Source organism: Hemiscyllium ocellatum, chromosome 11, assembly GCF_020745735.1.
Source record: "Hemiscyllium ocellatum isolate sHemOce1 chromosome 11, sHemOce1.pat.X.cur, whole genome shotgun sequence".
Taxonomy (NCBI): Eukaryota; Metazoa; Chordata; class Chondrichthyes; order Orectolobiformes; family Hemiscylliidae; genus Hemiscyllium; species Hemiscyllium ocellatum.
Window position 1 is genome coordinate 11,474,004 of NC_083411.1, and position 17,961 is coordinate 11,491,964.

The window sequence follows — 17,961 nt, forward strand, 5'->3', positions numbered from 1 at the left end:
AATGCCACCCTCCCCGAAATATTTAGTTCTCAGCTTTGAGCTCCTCATTACCATTTCTATATAACAGCTACAAGATCATAGAAATCAACCTCTCATTTGTGCCATTAATTCATTTATTTGAGAAAGCAGCCATTAAGTTTGCCTTTTTGCCATTTATTTTTTTTAAATTTTGACCCTATTTGTTACTTTTGTTTGTATCTTCTGTCTCTTGCAATCCCACTCTGGGAACATTATCTAAATAGCTGCCTTGGAATTCTGCCACGTCTTTCTCTTTGTAATATTCTACCAATACCTATCCTCCACCTGGTTATTTTAAAGCCTTCTCTAATACTCTAATTATTCAATTCAGACAGGTCACTAGTCCCAAAACAGTTTAAGTGAAACTCATCCAACCAGAAAAGTTCCATTGTACACCTGTACTGCTATTGCCTCATGAACTGAAACCCATTCCACCCCTGCCAAGCTTTTGAGCCAGACATTTAAAGCCTTGACTTTATTTACCCTATGACAGGATGTCCAAACCTCAGGCAGTAATCTGAAAATTATTAACTTGGAGGCACTGCTTTCGAATTTAGTTCCTAAGTGTTGAAATTCTTTCAGCAGAACCTCCTTTCTAGTCTTATCAATGTCATTGGTATCAATGTCTATAACAACCAGTGGATCCTTTGTCCACCTCAATCAAAGTTCTTCTCCAGTCATCAGGAAATTTCCTTAACCCTGACACTTGACAAGCAACAAGGCCTTTGGAACACATGCTCATCACTACATCAAAAGGGCTTAGACGCCAAATTATACAATTAGACTTTTCCTTACCACTACTCCATTCCTGATTCCTTTAGCCTTTTGAATGGCACCCTGCATCATGGTGAACTGGTCAGTTTGCTCATCCTTCCTGCAATCTCCATCTCATCCATACAGCTTGTAGGAACCTGGTACCTGCTGGACAATTGTGAGGTGAAGACTCTTCACATGTGACTCCCTGCATTCCATATCTACCCCACTTGCAGTCAGCTGCCCTAACCCCACACTGGTCCATAACCACAGACCAAATTTGAATTTAAATTACCCAGAGGTGTGTAGGCTTTCTGAAGTAAAGGGTCTAGCTAACTATCCCCTTCTCTAATGTTGTGCAACGTCTGAAGCTCAAAATCCAGCTTCTCGACACGGATCTAAAGGTCTCAAGTTGCAAACATTTACTAGAAATGTGTTCAGCCTCGATCGATTGGTATTCAGCCCAGCACACATCACCCCTCCTGCCACAACTATCATATTTGATGGAATTGGTAAGTTACTGCTCTTCACACTTTACTGTAAATCTTTCTTTAAAAATAGGGGGGAACTTCAGTGTGAAAAGATTCTGAATAATTACCAAGAGCATTCTATTCTGATGACATATCCGGTATTTGTGTAACTTCCAGCCACAGCCCAGTTCATTTGATTTCCTATGTGACAGCAGCAATGTGCACAGTAATTGGTGAGTATTTCTTCTGATATTCCGTTAGGCATTCATATTTCAAATTAATGTTAAGAGTCAAAATATGCAATGGGTAGCATATTCTGATCAGTAAGTTCAAGAATTGTAGGATAGACAGGTAGGGGGCTGCAAGAACACAGCAAGCCAGCAGCCGGAGGTGGAGAAGTCGATGTTTCAGATGTAACCCGTCTTAAGGAGGCAAGCATTGAGAATCTTAAATGCGGGGATAGAACAGACAGATCAAATGCCTTGTTCCTGTACTTTTGCTTTTAATGCCATTTTCTATGCATTAATTTGAAAGTTAACATTAAAATGTAATTTTAAGATGGCGGGAAATAATGTTTTACAAGGAGTAAGTACTGTTTCTGTACTCTCATAGCTATGAAACTGATGAAAGAATTTACTCCAATAACAACAATTCTGGCTGAAATCAATTGCCCAGCAGAGTCAAAAGTCCCTTTCCCCTCCAAAGGTCCCCTTCTCCTCCAAAGGTGTCACTCCTCATGGCATTGCTCTACGCTAACAGTCACACTGTAGTTCCCTCCTCTGCCCCGACAGATACAGAGGGGCAGGGAACGTTAGCCAGAAGCAAAGCTACTTCAAATGCCCCTATAATCGGTAATACAGAAGGAAAAACTTTGGGATATGGACAGGAGGCATGAAATGATGAGGAGGAAACAAAGGGAACTCAGGATGTTAGCTCATTTCTTTGTTCTCTTTACTGAGCCAGTCAGAGAGTATTAAGCACTCGCCAGTTTCATGCTGTCCTATACTTTTGCACTTATCATTCCAACTTTATTTGGTATGGTAAAGGAGAACATTGGGTAACTAGTTGTATAGTCTCATTATGCTACACTGGTCACAACATTTGTGTGAAAAGAAATGCAAACAAGTGTGGAAGATTGAAAGTTTGTAGCACTGGATGTTGCAGTAACAGTTGCTCAATGATGTTATGTCCAATTTACACAATCAATAATCATGGCAGTGCAGCCTCTTTAGATCACAAGACATTATATTGGCAGTTGATCTGTCTGCTTTATCTGACGGTCTGTGCATCCCATAGCCCTGATGTTTATAGGCAACAGGAGCTGAGATGGATCTGGCAGCCATGTTGGTTCATTGTCCCTTCCCACGACAACACAGATTGGGGCATCTTAACAATGACACAGTTGGAAAAGGACAGGAACATAGGTGGATAGGCAATTTCCATGATTAAAAATCCAATTACAGACGATGTGTCAATATAGGTTGACCCCACCCCATTTCTCCATTACGATCGAGGCACCAGCAACAAAGGGAGGTAACCTCCCAGTGATAATCCAGGGATTAAGGATTTTTGAGGTAAAGCGAGTCACCACTAGGGATGTCAGAGCTAGCAACCCAACTTCCTCCAGCGCAGAATCCCCTCTAACAATCGCCCACCACCCCCAACCCCATTGCCTTGAAGAGGAACAGGCTGCTGTACCTCTGGTCAGTAACCAAAGCTTCCCCAACTGCACACGGGGACAACTTGGAGGGGTCTTGTCATGAATTGCAACCCCTTTGTCCAAAAATCAGGGTAACCTTAATTTTCCATCCAATATTTGAAACATTCTAGAGTTCACTTGTACTGATTAAAACTTATATTTTAAAAGCAACATTTAATAAATAATGCCACTCCCTGGCTCTTCCCTCATAGCTCTACTAATTGTTAATCTTTGAATTTTTAATGAAAGGTGATATACAGAATGTCATATAGAGCAGACAGGACATAAGATAGAGAGAAGCTGTTCCTGTGCATACAAGGAGTGAGACGGCATCGATCTACAGTGCTGCGCAAACAATTTCAGAAAAATCTTTGTCACATAGTTTGTAGTTAGGGTATGAAATGCACTGTCTGGAAGTGTGGTGGAGGCAGGTTCAATTGCAGCATTCAAGGGGTGATTATTTGGATTGTGAAGCTGCGCAGGAATATGGTGAAAGGGAAGGAAATTGGCATTAAGTAATAGAACTGGAGCAGGCACAATGGGCCAAGTCACTTCCTTCTGTGCTGTAACACTTCAGTGAGACTGTATCTCCACTGAGAATGGAGATGTTTCTTCTGCTTGACTAGAGTCAGTTACCTCAATGTGGGGAGCACTCCTGGGTCAAATACTCCCCAGAAGCTGCTTTAGCCTTCACCTCACTCAGGATCAGAGGATACATTATGGGCACTACTGCTGCATTTGCTTGGTGTTTGCCACTTTTCCATAACTCAGCCATTTTATCTTCATTGTGCTAGATACCTCCATCTATGGTGATATCACAAAGGTTGATACAACTGGTGCTTCTGATAAAACAGCAAAACAGGACAAGCTGAGTGTAACAGGTGAGGAATCAACATAACTTAACATTTCCATGATTGGTATGCATCTGCAATGTATAGGGATACTTTGAAAGTGAATTCCCATTCACAGTTGTTTTATCAAGTTTTACTCATTCTGCAATTTGCATTCAAAATTGAGACCTTTATTGGAAAATTATGTTGGTCCTATCAGGAATTCTTTTGAACATAGTTTTAATGAGATGATGCTTGGGCTCACAATCTGACCTTTATCCCTTACCCACAGCACTATCCTTTACATGGTGGCATGGTGGCTCAGTGGTTAGCACTGTTGCCTCACTGCACCAGGAGGGTTGGACCAAAGTGTCTGTTTCCATGTTGTACATCTCTATGACTCTCTGAAATCCATGAACAAATTTATAAGAAGCCAGAGAACTGGACAAAAAGAGTACAATTTCCAATCATTTATTTGGGATGGTGGGGTCAGTTTTAATTGTCACGTTGAAAGCATGTATTTTCTGAATATTGAAGCAAACTTAAAGTGCAGGCTTAGCTGCCCGAATGGAAAGGCTGGGACACGGGCTGTTCCAAAATAGTTTCATGAAACAATTGGCTGTTAAAGTGATACCCGAGTTTTGGTTACTGTTTTGACAATGATTCAAATTTAGCCAATGACTTCAAATTATGCCCAGGATACTAAAACTCAATTGAGTTTGAATTTATTATTTTAATGACATTGGATCAATGAGAAGGAATGATGTTGGGGGTATAAAAAACACAGGCCTTTTGAAAATTGAGCAACTGCCACGAACAGCAGAGCAACTACTACAGAGCCGGAGACCTAACTGCCCATCTAAAATCATGCTCTCAAAGAAATTAGGAGACACACTATATCAAAAGGAACCTTTTCTTGTAACTCATACTCACAGCAAACAGAAAGTGAAACACCTAGGGAGATCAGCACATGGAAGACTGAAGACATCAGAGAACCCAGAGACTCTGTGGACATGAAATTAAGTTAATGTAACATCTAATAGTTGTCTTATTGGAACAGAATGTTAATAGGTTGTGTTCAGTTAGGCAAAACAATGTTCAGTTTTTAATAGTGCTGTTTATTTCAGAACTGCAAGGTGGTTCAGTGGTTAGCACTGCAACCTCACAGAGCCAGAGAGCAATGTTCAATTCCACTCTGTCTGTGTGGAGTTCACACATTTTCTGTGTGTCTGCATGGGATTCCTCTGGGTAGTCCAGTTTCCTTCATAGAGTCATAGAGTCAAAGAGATGTACAGCACGGAAACAGACCCTTCAGTCCATCCTGTCCATGCCGACCAGATATCCCAACCCAATCTAGTCCCACCTGCCAGCACACAGCCCATATCCCTCCAAACGCTTCCTATTCATATACCCATCCAGATGCCTCTTAAATGTTGCAATTGTACCAGCCTCCACCACTTCCTCTGGCAGCTCATTCTATTCACGTAGCACCCTCCGCATGAAAAAGTTGCCCCTTAGGTCTCTTTTATATCTTTCCCCTCACACCCTAAATCCATGCCCTCTAGTTCTGCACTACCCGACCCCAGGGAAAATACTTTGCCTATTTACCCTATTCATGCCCCACATAATTTTGTAAACCTCCGTAAGGTCACCCCTCAGTCTCCGACGCTCCAATGAAAGCAGCCCAGTCTGTTCAGCATCTCCCTATAGCTCAAATCCTCCAAAGTCCAAAGATGTGCAGATTAGGGTGGATTGACCATGCTAAATTGACAATAGTGTTAAGTGCATTAGTCAGAGAGAAATGGGTCTGGGTAGGTTAGTTTTCAGAGGGTCGGTGTGCACTTGTTGGGCCAAATGGCCTGTTTCCATACTGTAGGGAATCTAATCTTCCATTCGGAAAATAAGTTATCTTTCTTTACATATTGGAAATTAGGAGGTATCTTTCACTCCTTCACACTGTTAACGGATTACGAGGTGAGGCAAATTTTTCTGGACGTTTAGTTTTAATTAACAGAGAGGTTCTATTTCTCTGTCTGGTGGTTACAGCACACAACACACATGTTAATGCCAAGTGCAGTGCATTAGATTTTTATTTGAATTTCTTTTTCAGGTGTTGCTGCCTCTCATAAGATGATGAGCATGGATTTGAACAGAGTGAACAAGTACAAGACTTTGATTGATAAAGTTGCCTGTGCCAAGCAGATCGATCCAGCCATAATTGGTGCTATCATCTCCCGGGAATCCCGTGGTGGCAATGCCTTAGTAAATGGATGGGGAGACAACGAAAATGGTTTTGGTCTCATGCAGGTAGGCAGCAAGTCACTTTACGAAACCCTGCAAGCAGATCTACATAAATACACAGATATTAGGAACAGAGTTAGGCTATTCAGCCTTTCTGTACCATGGTTGATCGGATTGTGACCTCCAACTCCATATTCCTCCTTCAATAACCAGTGACTCCCTGATCATTACAAACCCAGCTATGAGTGCACCCAGCAGGTCAGACAGCATCTGAGGAGCAGGAATGTCAATACTTCATCAGGAATCCTTCAGCTGGCTTCCAGCATCTGCAGTCTTTATTGTTTCCTCCTCAAACCCAGCTGCGAGCTAGGTTCGATGGTAGATTTTCTGTTTCTGCTAAACCATGGAGGGGGAAAATTGGTGTGAAAGCAGTGATTGGGTATGACAATGATGCAGTGCCCTTCCACACACCAAAGACAAAACATGCAAGTTGTTCCTTGATTCTGGGGCATTCATGAGGCTAAGGTATGGAGTTACACAGAGGAAAGTGTTTCATTGATGTGAAAAGAGTAAGAAATAGTTTATTTCTTTTCAAAGTGGATATTCTAGAGGAATGAGTAGATCATTAAATACCATGCCCTAATTACAATTATACAAGGCATCAGCCCACAGATCAGGATCATTCTTGGGTTGAAGTCATTTGAAAATATAAGCATAGATTCATATATTGATTCTTGCATATTACAATCCAGCTAGCTGTACCCTCATATTGGAAACGCAGATGCATTTAAATATACAACGTGCAAAAGGGCTTTTAAGTTGCAAGATATCAGAAAAACTAAGCAGGATTCCTTCTTGATTTTCTCATTATCTCTTAATTCACTTCATAGGTCATGGCTCATTTTAGTTTCACCCTGAGAGGTGAGCAGAGGCATATTGGTAAAATGCTGAAAAAGATCCTTCTTGCATTGTTACCAGCAGGCGAGTAGGTTTAGAGTTACTGTTTTCAATGGCATTTTATTTCTAGTCATTCATTCCTGGTGTCAGCACTGAAGAAGGAATGATGAAAAGGTGCATTCCTCGGACTGTGGTTGCACCCACAATACTATTAGCAAGGGAGAGCCAAGATTTTCACACTGCAACTGTTAAGGAATGGTAATATAATTCTAAGTCAGAAAGATCTGTGACTTTGAAGGGGAACATGCTGGTGCTTGTATCACTTGTATCTGTCCTTGTCTTTCTAGATGGTAAAGATATATTGTTGAAGAAGACTTATTGAGTTATTGATATGTGTCATCAATGGCACACGAATAGTGAAGGAAGTATATTTTAAGTTGATGTTAGAGATAAATATTAATGGATTCATTTTTGCAGACAAACTAGACCAAGCACCCCTTTAGAAATGGTCCCATGTCTCTTTTGGGAAACATCATGTAACTCTTGAGAGAGAGAAATTGCTCTTTTGGGAGAGTTGAAGGTAACATTGATAGGAATAAAAGGGAAATAAACGCATTGAATTTGTCAAGTAGAGTGGAGCTGTTAAAGGAAGTCAGGAGGCGAGCTAGAGAAGAAGCGTTGTTGAGTGTGTGGAACCTTCTCGGGATAAAGAACAGCAGAGGTCTTTTGCAGGTTTGGGACAGTATGACCCTGAGCTGGGGTAGGGCTGATTGCAGGGAGAGTAGGTGGCAACGCAAGTCTGAGAATTTGGAACAGAGGATCTGAAAAAATGTTGTCAATGTGTCAGGACATTTAAATCTTTGCTATTTAAATTTTTGAAAAAGGCAACTCCATAGCATTAAAAAGAACAATGCTTGCCATTTCATTCTGCCTGTTGACATAAGCCTGGGGATTATCATTGCAGGATTAAAGCTGCATTTTGTAACCTATCATTATCTCAGTGGGATCTTTGTCAGTTCAGAGTTTGATTGACAGCTCCAAGGGATTGTTAATTCTCCAAAGTGGGACTATGAGTACAGATGCATTTTCTTACAAGGATTTAAAGATTATTGCAATAAATTGATTTTTTTAATCAATCGAAGTACTCTTTCAAATGTTGTGGATTCTTCAGTTAGAATTTTAGAATTTAATTTAATTCCATCTCAGATCCTGAGATGTAACCACTTCGCCTCTGTTTTGGAGCCAGGGAGGTAGTGACACCAGTTTAAAAAACTGATCAACACACAGCAAAATCATAAACCATCAGGCAAAGGTCAGTCCTTCAGTGACAGCCTGCATGACAGAAATATCAACGACATGAGTAAGCCATTCAATCTAGTCAGTTTTCCACATTCAATGAGATTGTGACAGATCTATATCTCAGCATTATCTCTGTATCACTTACATAACAGAATTCCATCAATCCAGTCTTGAAAGTTCCAATTGTCCTGCAACATTTAGGGAAGGCCTTGCCCTTCAGCATTGTTACTGCACTTCTGAGGCAGAAACAAATAATTTTCTGGGGCCTTGTCATGACACATGGTGGAATCTCAATTCAATAACAAATCTGGAATTAAGGTGTTAATGATGGACATGAAACTGTTGTTTTTTTTCTCTTCAATCATTCACAGGATGAGGGCATTGACAGCTACTTATTGCCCAGAGGACAGTTGAGAACTAACCACCTTGCTGTGGGTCTGTAGTCACATGTAGGCCATTCCAAACTTCCAGCTCAGCACTGTCCCCATGACTTGTTCTACCTGCCTATCTTCCTTTCCACCTATTCACTCCCCCTTCCCCCCCACACCTCGACCTATCACCTTCATCCCCTCCCCCACTCACTATTGTACTCTATGCTACTTTCTCCCCACACCCACACGCCTATCATTTATCTCTCAGCAACTCCCAGGTAAGGATGATAGTTTCCTTCCTTAAAGGAAACTAGTGAACCAGATGAGGTTTTCCAACAACCAATTCACAGTTATCATTAGACTTTTAATTCCAGATTTTTTTTTATAAAGTGAATTCAAATTCCACCATCTGCTATGGTAGGATTTAAATCCTGGTCCCTAGAGCATTGAGTCTCTGGATGAGTAATCCAGTGATAATATCATTAGGCCATCACCTCCTGATGTTGTTGAATGTCAATAAAAAAAACCCATCTGATTCACGAGTGTCCTTTCGGGTAGGAAAATGTATGTCGAACTTACAAGAAACTCCAGATCTGAGCAATGACTCTCAATTGCCCTTGGAAATGGCCTGGTGCAGACTCTGTTTAAAATCAACAAATATTGACCATGTCAGTGACATCCACATCTCATGCAAGAATACAATGAAATCCAGAATACAACATTGAAATCATCCTGATATTTATGTTTGAATATATTCTCATTGCTCTAAGATCTCTGTGCATGGAAAAGAAATGTAATGTTTATTTCAGGTTGACAAAAGGTGGCACAGAATAGTTGGAGAGTGGGACAGCGTGGAGCACCTACAACAGGCTACTGAGATACTGATAGACATGATTAAATCAATAGCAGCAAAGTTCCCAACTTGGACCAAAGAACAGCAGCTCAAAGGTTTGAGACTTTTCGTTTACATATAGTCCGATAGCAAGGAATTTATCAATAAGAATTCATTCCAACATTAAAGATGTATGTACTGCTTAAGGTCATAAGTAAGCCATTCATCTCCCCAAGTCTGCCCCACCATTTTGATCTGCCTTATGTCTCAAATGCTGTTATGTATCAACTCCCTCCTATATTTTCAATAGTCTAGCTTTAACATACCCCTGGGGTAGAGAATTTCAGACATTCACACTCTCTGGCGGAAAGGAATTCCTTCGCTTCTCAGTTTTAATGCGTGTTCTGCTGTTCTGTAACTATGTCACCTAGTTTGTGATTCACTAACTAGCAGAAACATCTTCATGACATCCAGCCTATCAGGGCCCCTCCGAATTTGAAATCTGTCTATAAAATTACTCGTTATTCTTCTAAATACCAATGAACAGAGGCCTCATCTGCTTGGCTGTTCTTGCAATATCAATTATTCATACCAAGAATCAACTAATTGAGGCGCTGTTGCATTATCTCCTTTGCGTAAAAACGGGTGACCAAAACTGAACACAGTAGTACAGGTGTGGCCAGAACAAAGAGCCTGTATTGTTGTAGTAAAACTTACCATTAAACTCCAACCACCAAGAAACAAAGGTCAAAATTCCATTTGCCTTCTTAACTACTTGTTGAATCTGCACGCAACTATTTGTATTTCATGCACAGGGAAAATCAGATCCCTCTGAGCTGAACTTTCTTTAGTGATACTGTGCTTTGTTATTCTTCCTTCACAGTGCATGACCTCACACCTCCCCACATTCAATACCATCTTTATAGACATTCACTCAACCCATTCAAATCTCCTTGCAGACAACTCACATTTTCATCATGCCCTCCTTGTATTATCAGTCAACATGGATTTATGACAGTCTGTGTCCTCTTCCACATTAGCATACAGACAGTAAATAATTGAGGCCTAAGGACTGATCCTCATGACACTCCAAGTGTTACATCTTTCCAACCTGAAAAAGACCCATTAATCTCAACTCTCTTTTTTCCTTCGTGTTACCCAATGCTTAATCCATTACCCCAATTTTGTGAGCTTCTACCTTTGCAATAAACTTTTATGTGACATCTTCAAAAATGCCTTCTGGAAATCCAAATGCATCACATTGAGCGATTCACCTTGATCAACTCCTCAAAGAGCCCAAAGATAGTTGTCAAATATGATTTTCTTTTAACAGAACTATGGTGACTCTGGTTGCATTATGCTTTTCTCAATGCCATACTATTTCTTCCTTAATAATGGATTGTAACATTGTCCCAATGACAGATATTGTTTGGGTAGCCTATTGTTTCCTGCTTTCTATTTCCCTCCCTTCTTGAACAGAGGTGTTACATTAACAGTTTGTCAGTCTGCTAAAGTCCTCCCAAAAACCAGTGAGTTCTGAAATCTTCCTTCCACTATCTCTACCGGCACTTCCTTTGAAACTCTTAGAAGCGGGCTTCAAGTCTTCGTGACTTGTCCACCTTTAGTACCATTAATTCATCAAATACTTCTTCTTACATGATAAAGACTGTTATAAAACCTTTTGTAATATTGGCGTTTTGCTTGTGTGTTACTTTGGGATATTTGTAATATCTGCTATTGGGAAAACCAATCTGAAATCTTGGTCTTAATTACTTTCCATTTCCCTGTTATTAACCCCAAATTGCATCTTGCAAATCCCACACTTACTTTAGCTAATCTCTTTCTTTGTATATACCTGGAGAAGCTCTTACTACTTGCTGTTATTTTATTAACAGTTTACCTTCGTAATGAATTCTCCCCTGCTTTTCAGTCATCTACTGCTGTTTTCTCAAAGAAGAAGCCCAATCCTTCAGCCTACCGCAATTCGTTGCCATGTTGCATGTCTTTGATTGGCTGCTCTCCTGGACTGGCTTTGTTAATCACGAGTAGTTCTTCCTTCTCATTAAGTCCTTCTTTTTGACCAGGATAAATTTTTGTTCAGCATAATGAAATAACTGTTTAAATATCTGCCATTGCTCATCCATTGATTTCCCTCTTATTTAGCAACCCACTTTAGATAACTCTTTCTTCATAACTTTTTGATTGTGTTTATTTAAATTGAGAACACTGTATTGAGACCTAAGTTGCTCACCTTCAAGGTGAATTTGTAGTTTTGCCTTGTACTGTTTGCTATTCTTTAGATTATTCTTAACCTTTAATTAAAGCTACCTCATTAAACATTATTAGATCTAAAATAGAGTCATACAGTCATACAGCAGTTGTGCAATGTATTGGTTTAAGAAATGATCCTTGATCTCAACAAACTTGCTTCAGTGTTACCCTTATTCATCTGATTTATCTAGACAAGATGCAGATTTAAATTGACCATGATAATTGTAGTATCTTTCCTCTATATATATATATATAAACAGTCATCGAGAGGTACAGACTCTTCAGTCCAGCTCATCTATGCCAACTGGATGTCCTACATTAATTTAATCCCATTTTGCAGTTTTTGGCCCATATCTCTCCAAACCCTTCCTATTCATATACCCATCCAGATGCCTTCAAGTGCTGTAATTGTACCAGCCTGCACCACTTCCTGCAGCAGTTCATTCCATACATGGTATCACCTTGTGTGTGAAATTTATTTTTCCCTGAGGTCCCTTTTAAATCTTTCCCCTCTTATTTTAACCAATGCCCTCTTTTGTTGGACTCCCCACCCTCTTAAAAAGACCTTGACTATTTACTCTATCTGTGTCCCTCATGATTTTATAAACTTCTATAAGGTCAACCCTCAGCCTCTGACCCTCCAGAGAAAATAGCCCCAGCCTATACTCCCTATCACTCAAACCTTCCAACCCTGATGAGTTTAATTTTGCTTGATAATATCTCCCACAAAGCACTACAAGACATTTCACTATAATGCTATTGAATGCATGTTGTTATTGCAGTAAATGCATGTTCTTGTCCCTATATTACAGGTGGGATTTCAGCATATAATGCTGGGACAAGAAATGTTCACACTTATGAAAGAATGGATATTGGTACCACTGGAGATGATTATGCTAATGATGTGACTGCAAGAGCCCAATGGCTGAAGAGTAATGGATATTAATTCATCAACATTTTTCTTTCCATTGATACTGGTCTATCTCTGGCAATAATTCCCTTAACATTGCAGTCTATAAAACATCAGAATACTTTTTAATCCTCATACAGTATTATTAAGTAAAGTCAATTAAACTTGGATCTCAAAGAGATGTAATCACCTAAAATGCATTGGTAATAAATATAGACATCAAACATAAAAAGTACACTTGTAATTTTCATTAGTGATGTCCATGCAAATTGGGCTGAAAGGAGTAGGGATTATTTAAAAGCAAGAGATTATGTCAAAACCACTTAGATTCGCACTTTCTACTATTTGTTAAGTTAGCTCAAGGTTGAATTTGCCCAGATACATCTAGACTTCATGTCAATCTGGGCCAAGCCAATTGGTGAGACAGAAAATCGAGAGATGCTCCATTATGCATCGAGTTTATGGATAACTCAATCGTACAGGTCAAAGAACTAAGAGCAATACGGCACAGGAACAGGCCCTTCAGCCCTCCAAGCCTGTGCTGACACATTTTGTCCTTTCATACTATAACTGTTTTCATTTACAGGATCCCATTTCCCTCTATTCCCTTCCTATTCATGTATTCATCCAGGTGCTTCTGGAATGCTGCTGTTGTGTCTGCTTCCACCACCTCCTCTGACAGTGCATTCTAGGCACTCACCACTCTGTGTGTGAAAAATGTGCCTTGCACATCTCTTTGAAGCTCCTTTCTCCCATACCTTGAACCTATTTCCCCTAGTAATTGACACCTCCACCCTGGGAAAATGCCTCATTCTTTCCATTCTATCCATGCCATTTACAATCTTACAAACTTCTATCAGCTCACCCCTCAACTTGCTGCATTCCAGTGAAAACAAACCCAGTCTATCCAATCTTTCCTCATAGCTAAAATCCCCATACCAAAGCGTCCATGTTCTTCTGGTACTGTTGTAACCAGAACTGTATGCAATATTCCAAGTGTGGCTTAACTAAAGTTCTATAAAACCGCAGAATAACTTGCCTATCCTTATACTCCCAATGAAGGGAAACATGCCATAGGCCTTGTTTACTATCTTATCTATCTGCACTGCTGACTTCAGTGATCTGTAGACCTGCACACTGAGATCCCTCTGACATATGGATGGCAAACTGTGGTGTTCTGCAAGGATCAGTGTTGAGACCACAATCTTTCACTCTATCCACTAATGATCTAGATGAAGGGACTGGGATCGGTGCTGGGCCCTCTATTTTTCGTCATTTACATAAATGATTAGGATGCGAGCATAAGAGGTACAGTTAGTAAGTTTGCAGATGACACCAAAATTGGAGGTGTAGTGAAAATCGAAGAGGGTTACCTTAGATTACTACAGGGGTCTGGACCAGATGGGCCAATGGGCTGAGAAGTAGCAGATAGAGTTTAATTCAGATAAATGCAAGGTGCTGTGTTTTGGGAAAGCAAATCTTAGCAGGACTTATACACTTAATGGTAAGGTCCTAGGGATTGTTGCTGAACAAAGGGACCTTGGAATGCAGGTTCATAGCTCCTTGAAAGTGGAGTCACAGGTGGATAGGATAGTGAAGAAGGCGTTTGGTATGCTTTCCTTTATTGTTCAGAGTGTTGAGTACAGGTGTTGGGAGGTCATGTTGTGGCTGTACAGGACATTGGTTTGGCCACTGTTGGAGTATTGCATGCAATTCTGGTCTCCTTCCTGTTGGAAAGATGTTGTGAAACTTGAGGATTCAAAAAAGATTGACAAGGACGTTGCCAGGGTTGGAGGATTTGAGCTATAGGGAAAGGCTGAACAGGTTGGGGCTATTTTCCCTGGAGCATCGGAGGCTGAGGGGTGACCTTATAGAGGTTTACAAAATTATGAGGGGCATGGATAGGATAAACAGACAAAGTCTTTTCCCTGGGTTGGGGGAGTCCAGAACTAGAGAGCATAGGTTTGGGGTGAGAGGTGAAAGATATAAACGAGACCTACGGGGCAACTTTTTCACACAGAGGGTGGTACATGTAGGAAAGAGCTGCCAGAGGATGTGGTGGAGGCTGGTACAATTGCAACATTTAAAAAATATCTGGATGAGTATATGAACAGGAAGGGGTTGGAGCGATATGGGCTGGATGCTGGCAGGTGGGATTAGTTTGGGTTCGGATACCTGGTCGGCATGGACGGGTTGGACCGAAGGGTCTGTTTCCATGCTGTACATCTCTATGATTCTATGACTCTATGACTGAGGGCATTCTAGGTAATTTTGTAGGCAATACAAAGATAGGTAGAGGGACAGGTAATATTGAGGAGATGGGGAGGCTGCTGAAGGATTTGGACAGGTTAGGAGAGTGGGCAAAGAAATGGTAGATGGAGTACAACACGGGAAAGTGTGAGGCCGTGTACTTTGATAAGAAGAGTAGGAGCATGGGCTATTTTCAAATGGGGGAAGAAATTCAGACATCTGAAGTGCAAAGAAACTTGGGAGTTCTAGTCCAGGAGAAAGTGAGGACTGCAGATGCTGGAGATCAGAGCTGAAAATGTGTTGCTGGAAAAGCGCAGCAGGTCAGGCAGCATTCAAGGAGAAGAGAGTCAATGTTTCAGTCATGAGCCCTTCTTCAGGAATGAGGAAAGTGTGTCCAGCAGGCTAAGATAAAAGGTAGGGAGGAGGGACTTGGGGGAGGGGCGTTGGAAATTCGATAGGTGACTCACCTTGACCTCCTTCCACCTATCGCATTTCCAACGCCCCTCCCCCAAGTCCCTCCTCCCTACCTTTTATCTTAGCCTGCTGGACACACTTTCCTCATTCCTGAAGAAGGGCTCATGCCCGAAACGTAGACTCTCCTGCTCCTTGGATGCTGCCTGACCTGCTGCGTTTTTCCAGCAACACATTTTCAGTTCTAGTCCAGGATTCTCTCAAGGTAAACCTGCAGATTGAGTCATTAGTTAGGAAGGCAAATACAATGCTGGCATTTAGTTTGCGAAGACCTGACTACAAAAGCAGAGATCTGCTTCCGAGGCTCTATAAGGCTCTGGTCAGATCACAATTGGAGTATCGTGTGCAGTTTTGTGCTCCATATCTCAGGAAGCATGTACTGGCCATGGACCATGTTCAGAGAAGGTGTGTGAGAATGGTCCCAGGAATGAAAAGCTTAACATATGAGGAACTTTTGAGGACTCTGCATCGATATATGATGGAGTTTAGGAGGATGAGGTGGGATCTAATTGAAACTTTCAGACTATTGCATGGCCTGGACAGAATGGATGTTGGAAAGATGTTTCAATTGGGAGGAGAGATGAGGACCAGAGGGCACAGCCTTAAAGTGAAGACCTTTTAGAATGGAGTTGAGGAGAATCTTTCTCAGGCAGAGGGTGGTGAATCAAAGGAATTCACTATCACAGAAAGTTGTGGAGGCCAGGTCATTGAGTACATTTAAAACAGAAACAGATAGGTTCTTGGTTGTCAAAAGGATCAAGGGTTACAGGAGAAAGCAGGAAAATGGGGTTGAGAAACTTCACGGCCATGGTTGAAAAGTAGAGCAGACTCGGTAGCCTATTTTCTGCTCCTGTGTCTTATGTCTTATTTCAATACTTCTAAGGGTTCTGGTATTCACTATACAATTTCCACCTCTACTTGGCCTTCTAAAATGCATCACCTCACATTTCTCTGGATTATACTCCATCTGCCATTTTTCTGCCCAATCTTGCTCACTATCAGCAACTCCACCAATCTTTGTATCATCCACAACTTCCTAATTCGACCAGCTATGTTTTCCTCCAAATTATTTATGTGCACAATGAACAGCAGAGATCCCAGCACTGATCCTGGAGTCACAACACTCCATTCCAAAATGCATTTTTCCACCGCTACCCTCTGTCTCCTGTGATGAAGCCATCTTGCCAGCTCACTCCAAGATCATTTGACTTCACCTTCTGTCCTAGTCTGCCATGAGGAACCTTGTCAAAGGCTTTAGTGAAGTCCATGTGAACAACATCAACTGCTTTTCCCTCATCAATCATCTCTGTCACTTCCTCAAACAAACTCAATCAATTTGGTGAGGCATGACCTCCCCCACACAAAACCATGCTGTCCATCATCAATAAGTCAACTTGCTTCTAAATGTGTATAGATCTTGTTCCTGAGAATCTTTTCCAATAATTTCCACACCAGCAGCATGGGCCTTATAGGCCTGTAATTTCCAGGATTATCCCTGCTATCTTTCTTAAACAATGAAACAACATTAACTATGGAATATAATATGGGAAAGTGGGAGGTCATGCAGTTTGGTCGGAAGAATAGGGGCATAGACTATTTTCTAAATGGGGATAAAATTCAGAAATGTGAAGTGCAAAGGGACTTGGGAGTCCTGGTCCAGGATTCTATTAAGGTAAACTTGCAGGTTGAGTTTAGAAAGGCCAATGCAATGTTAGCATTTATTTCAAGAGGACTAAAATGTAAAGCATGGATGTACGTCTAAGGCTTTGAAAGGCTCTGGTCAGACCACATTTAGAGTTTTGTGAGTAATTTAGGATCCCATCTCTCAGACAGGATGCACTAGCCCTGACGCAGGTGCAGAGGAGATTCATGAGAATGACCCAGGGATGAAAGGCTTAACATATCATTGAATCATAGAATCCCTAGTGTGGAAACAGGCCACTTGGCCCAACAAGTCCATACCGACCCTCCAAAGTGTAACCCAACCAGACCTGTTCCCTGCCATTACTCTACATTTCCCCTCTTTAATGCACCTAACCTACACACCCCTGAACACTACAGGCAATTTACCAAGGCCAATTCACCTGACCTGCACACCTTTGAATGAGGGAGAAAACCAGAAAATCCCGAGGAAACCAATGCGTGCTCAGGAAGAACGTGGAAACTCCACACACACTGTCACCCGATACTGGATCAAACCCGGGTCCCTGGATGAAGACTCTGGGTAAAAATTGGATGAAATTTAGTGGGATGAGGAGGGATCTAATTGAAACTTACAGAATGCTGAATGGCCTGGACAGAGTGGACATTGGGAAGATGTTTCCATTGGCAGGAGAGACTAGGACCCAACGGCACAGCTTTTGAACAGAAATGAGGAGAAACTTCTTCAGCCAGAGGGTGGTGAATCTGTGGAATTCACTACCACAGAAGGCTGGAGGCCAGGTCACTGATATATTTAAAACAGAGATAGATAGGTTTTTATTATCAATGGGATCAAAGGTTATGGGGAGAAGGTGAGAGAATGGGTTTGAGAAACTTATCAGCCATGATTGAATGGTGGAGAAGACTCGATGTACTGAATGGTCTAATTGTGGCTCCTATGTTCTATGGTCTATTCTCCAGTCCTCTGGGATTCACTTGTGGCCAAAG

General features: G+C 41.3%; 1 protein-coding gene across 1 annotated transcript; it reads left to right on the plus strand.

Moving 5' to 3' along the window:
- The first annotated feature begins 1,417 nt into the window (after positions 1-1,417).
- Positions 1,418-12,823, plus strand: LOC132820092 (lysozyme g-like). Its single transcript, XM_060832012.1, has 5 exons — positions 1,418-1,474; positions 3,735-3,821; positions 5,881-6,077; positions 9,388-9,526; positions 12,494-12,823. Exons 1-5 carry the CDS (start codon positions 1,459-1,461, stop codon positions 12,625-12,627), a joined length of 573 nt encoding a protein of 190 aa, XP_060687995.1. The 5' UTR covers positions 1,418-1,458; the 3' UTR covers positions 12,628-12,823.
- The last annotated feature ends 5,138 nt before the right edge of the window (positions 12,824-17,961 follow it).

What these genes read in the sequence shown, in the direction of transcription:
- LOC132820092 (XM_060832012.1), top strand. An exon ending in GGACAAGCTGAGTGTAACAG is followed by an intron (nt 3,822 to 5,880) that starts GTGAGGAATCAA and finishes TTTCTTTTTCAG; the next exon opens with GTGTTGCTGCCTCTCATAAG. An exon ending in ATGGTTTTGGTCTCATGCAG is followed by an intron (nt 6,078 to 9,387) that starts GTAGGCAGCAAG and finishes TGTTTATTTCAG; the next exon opens with GTTGACAAAAGGTGGCACAG.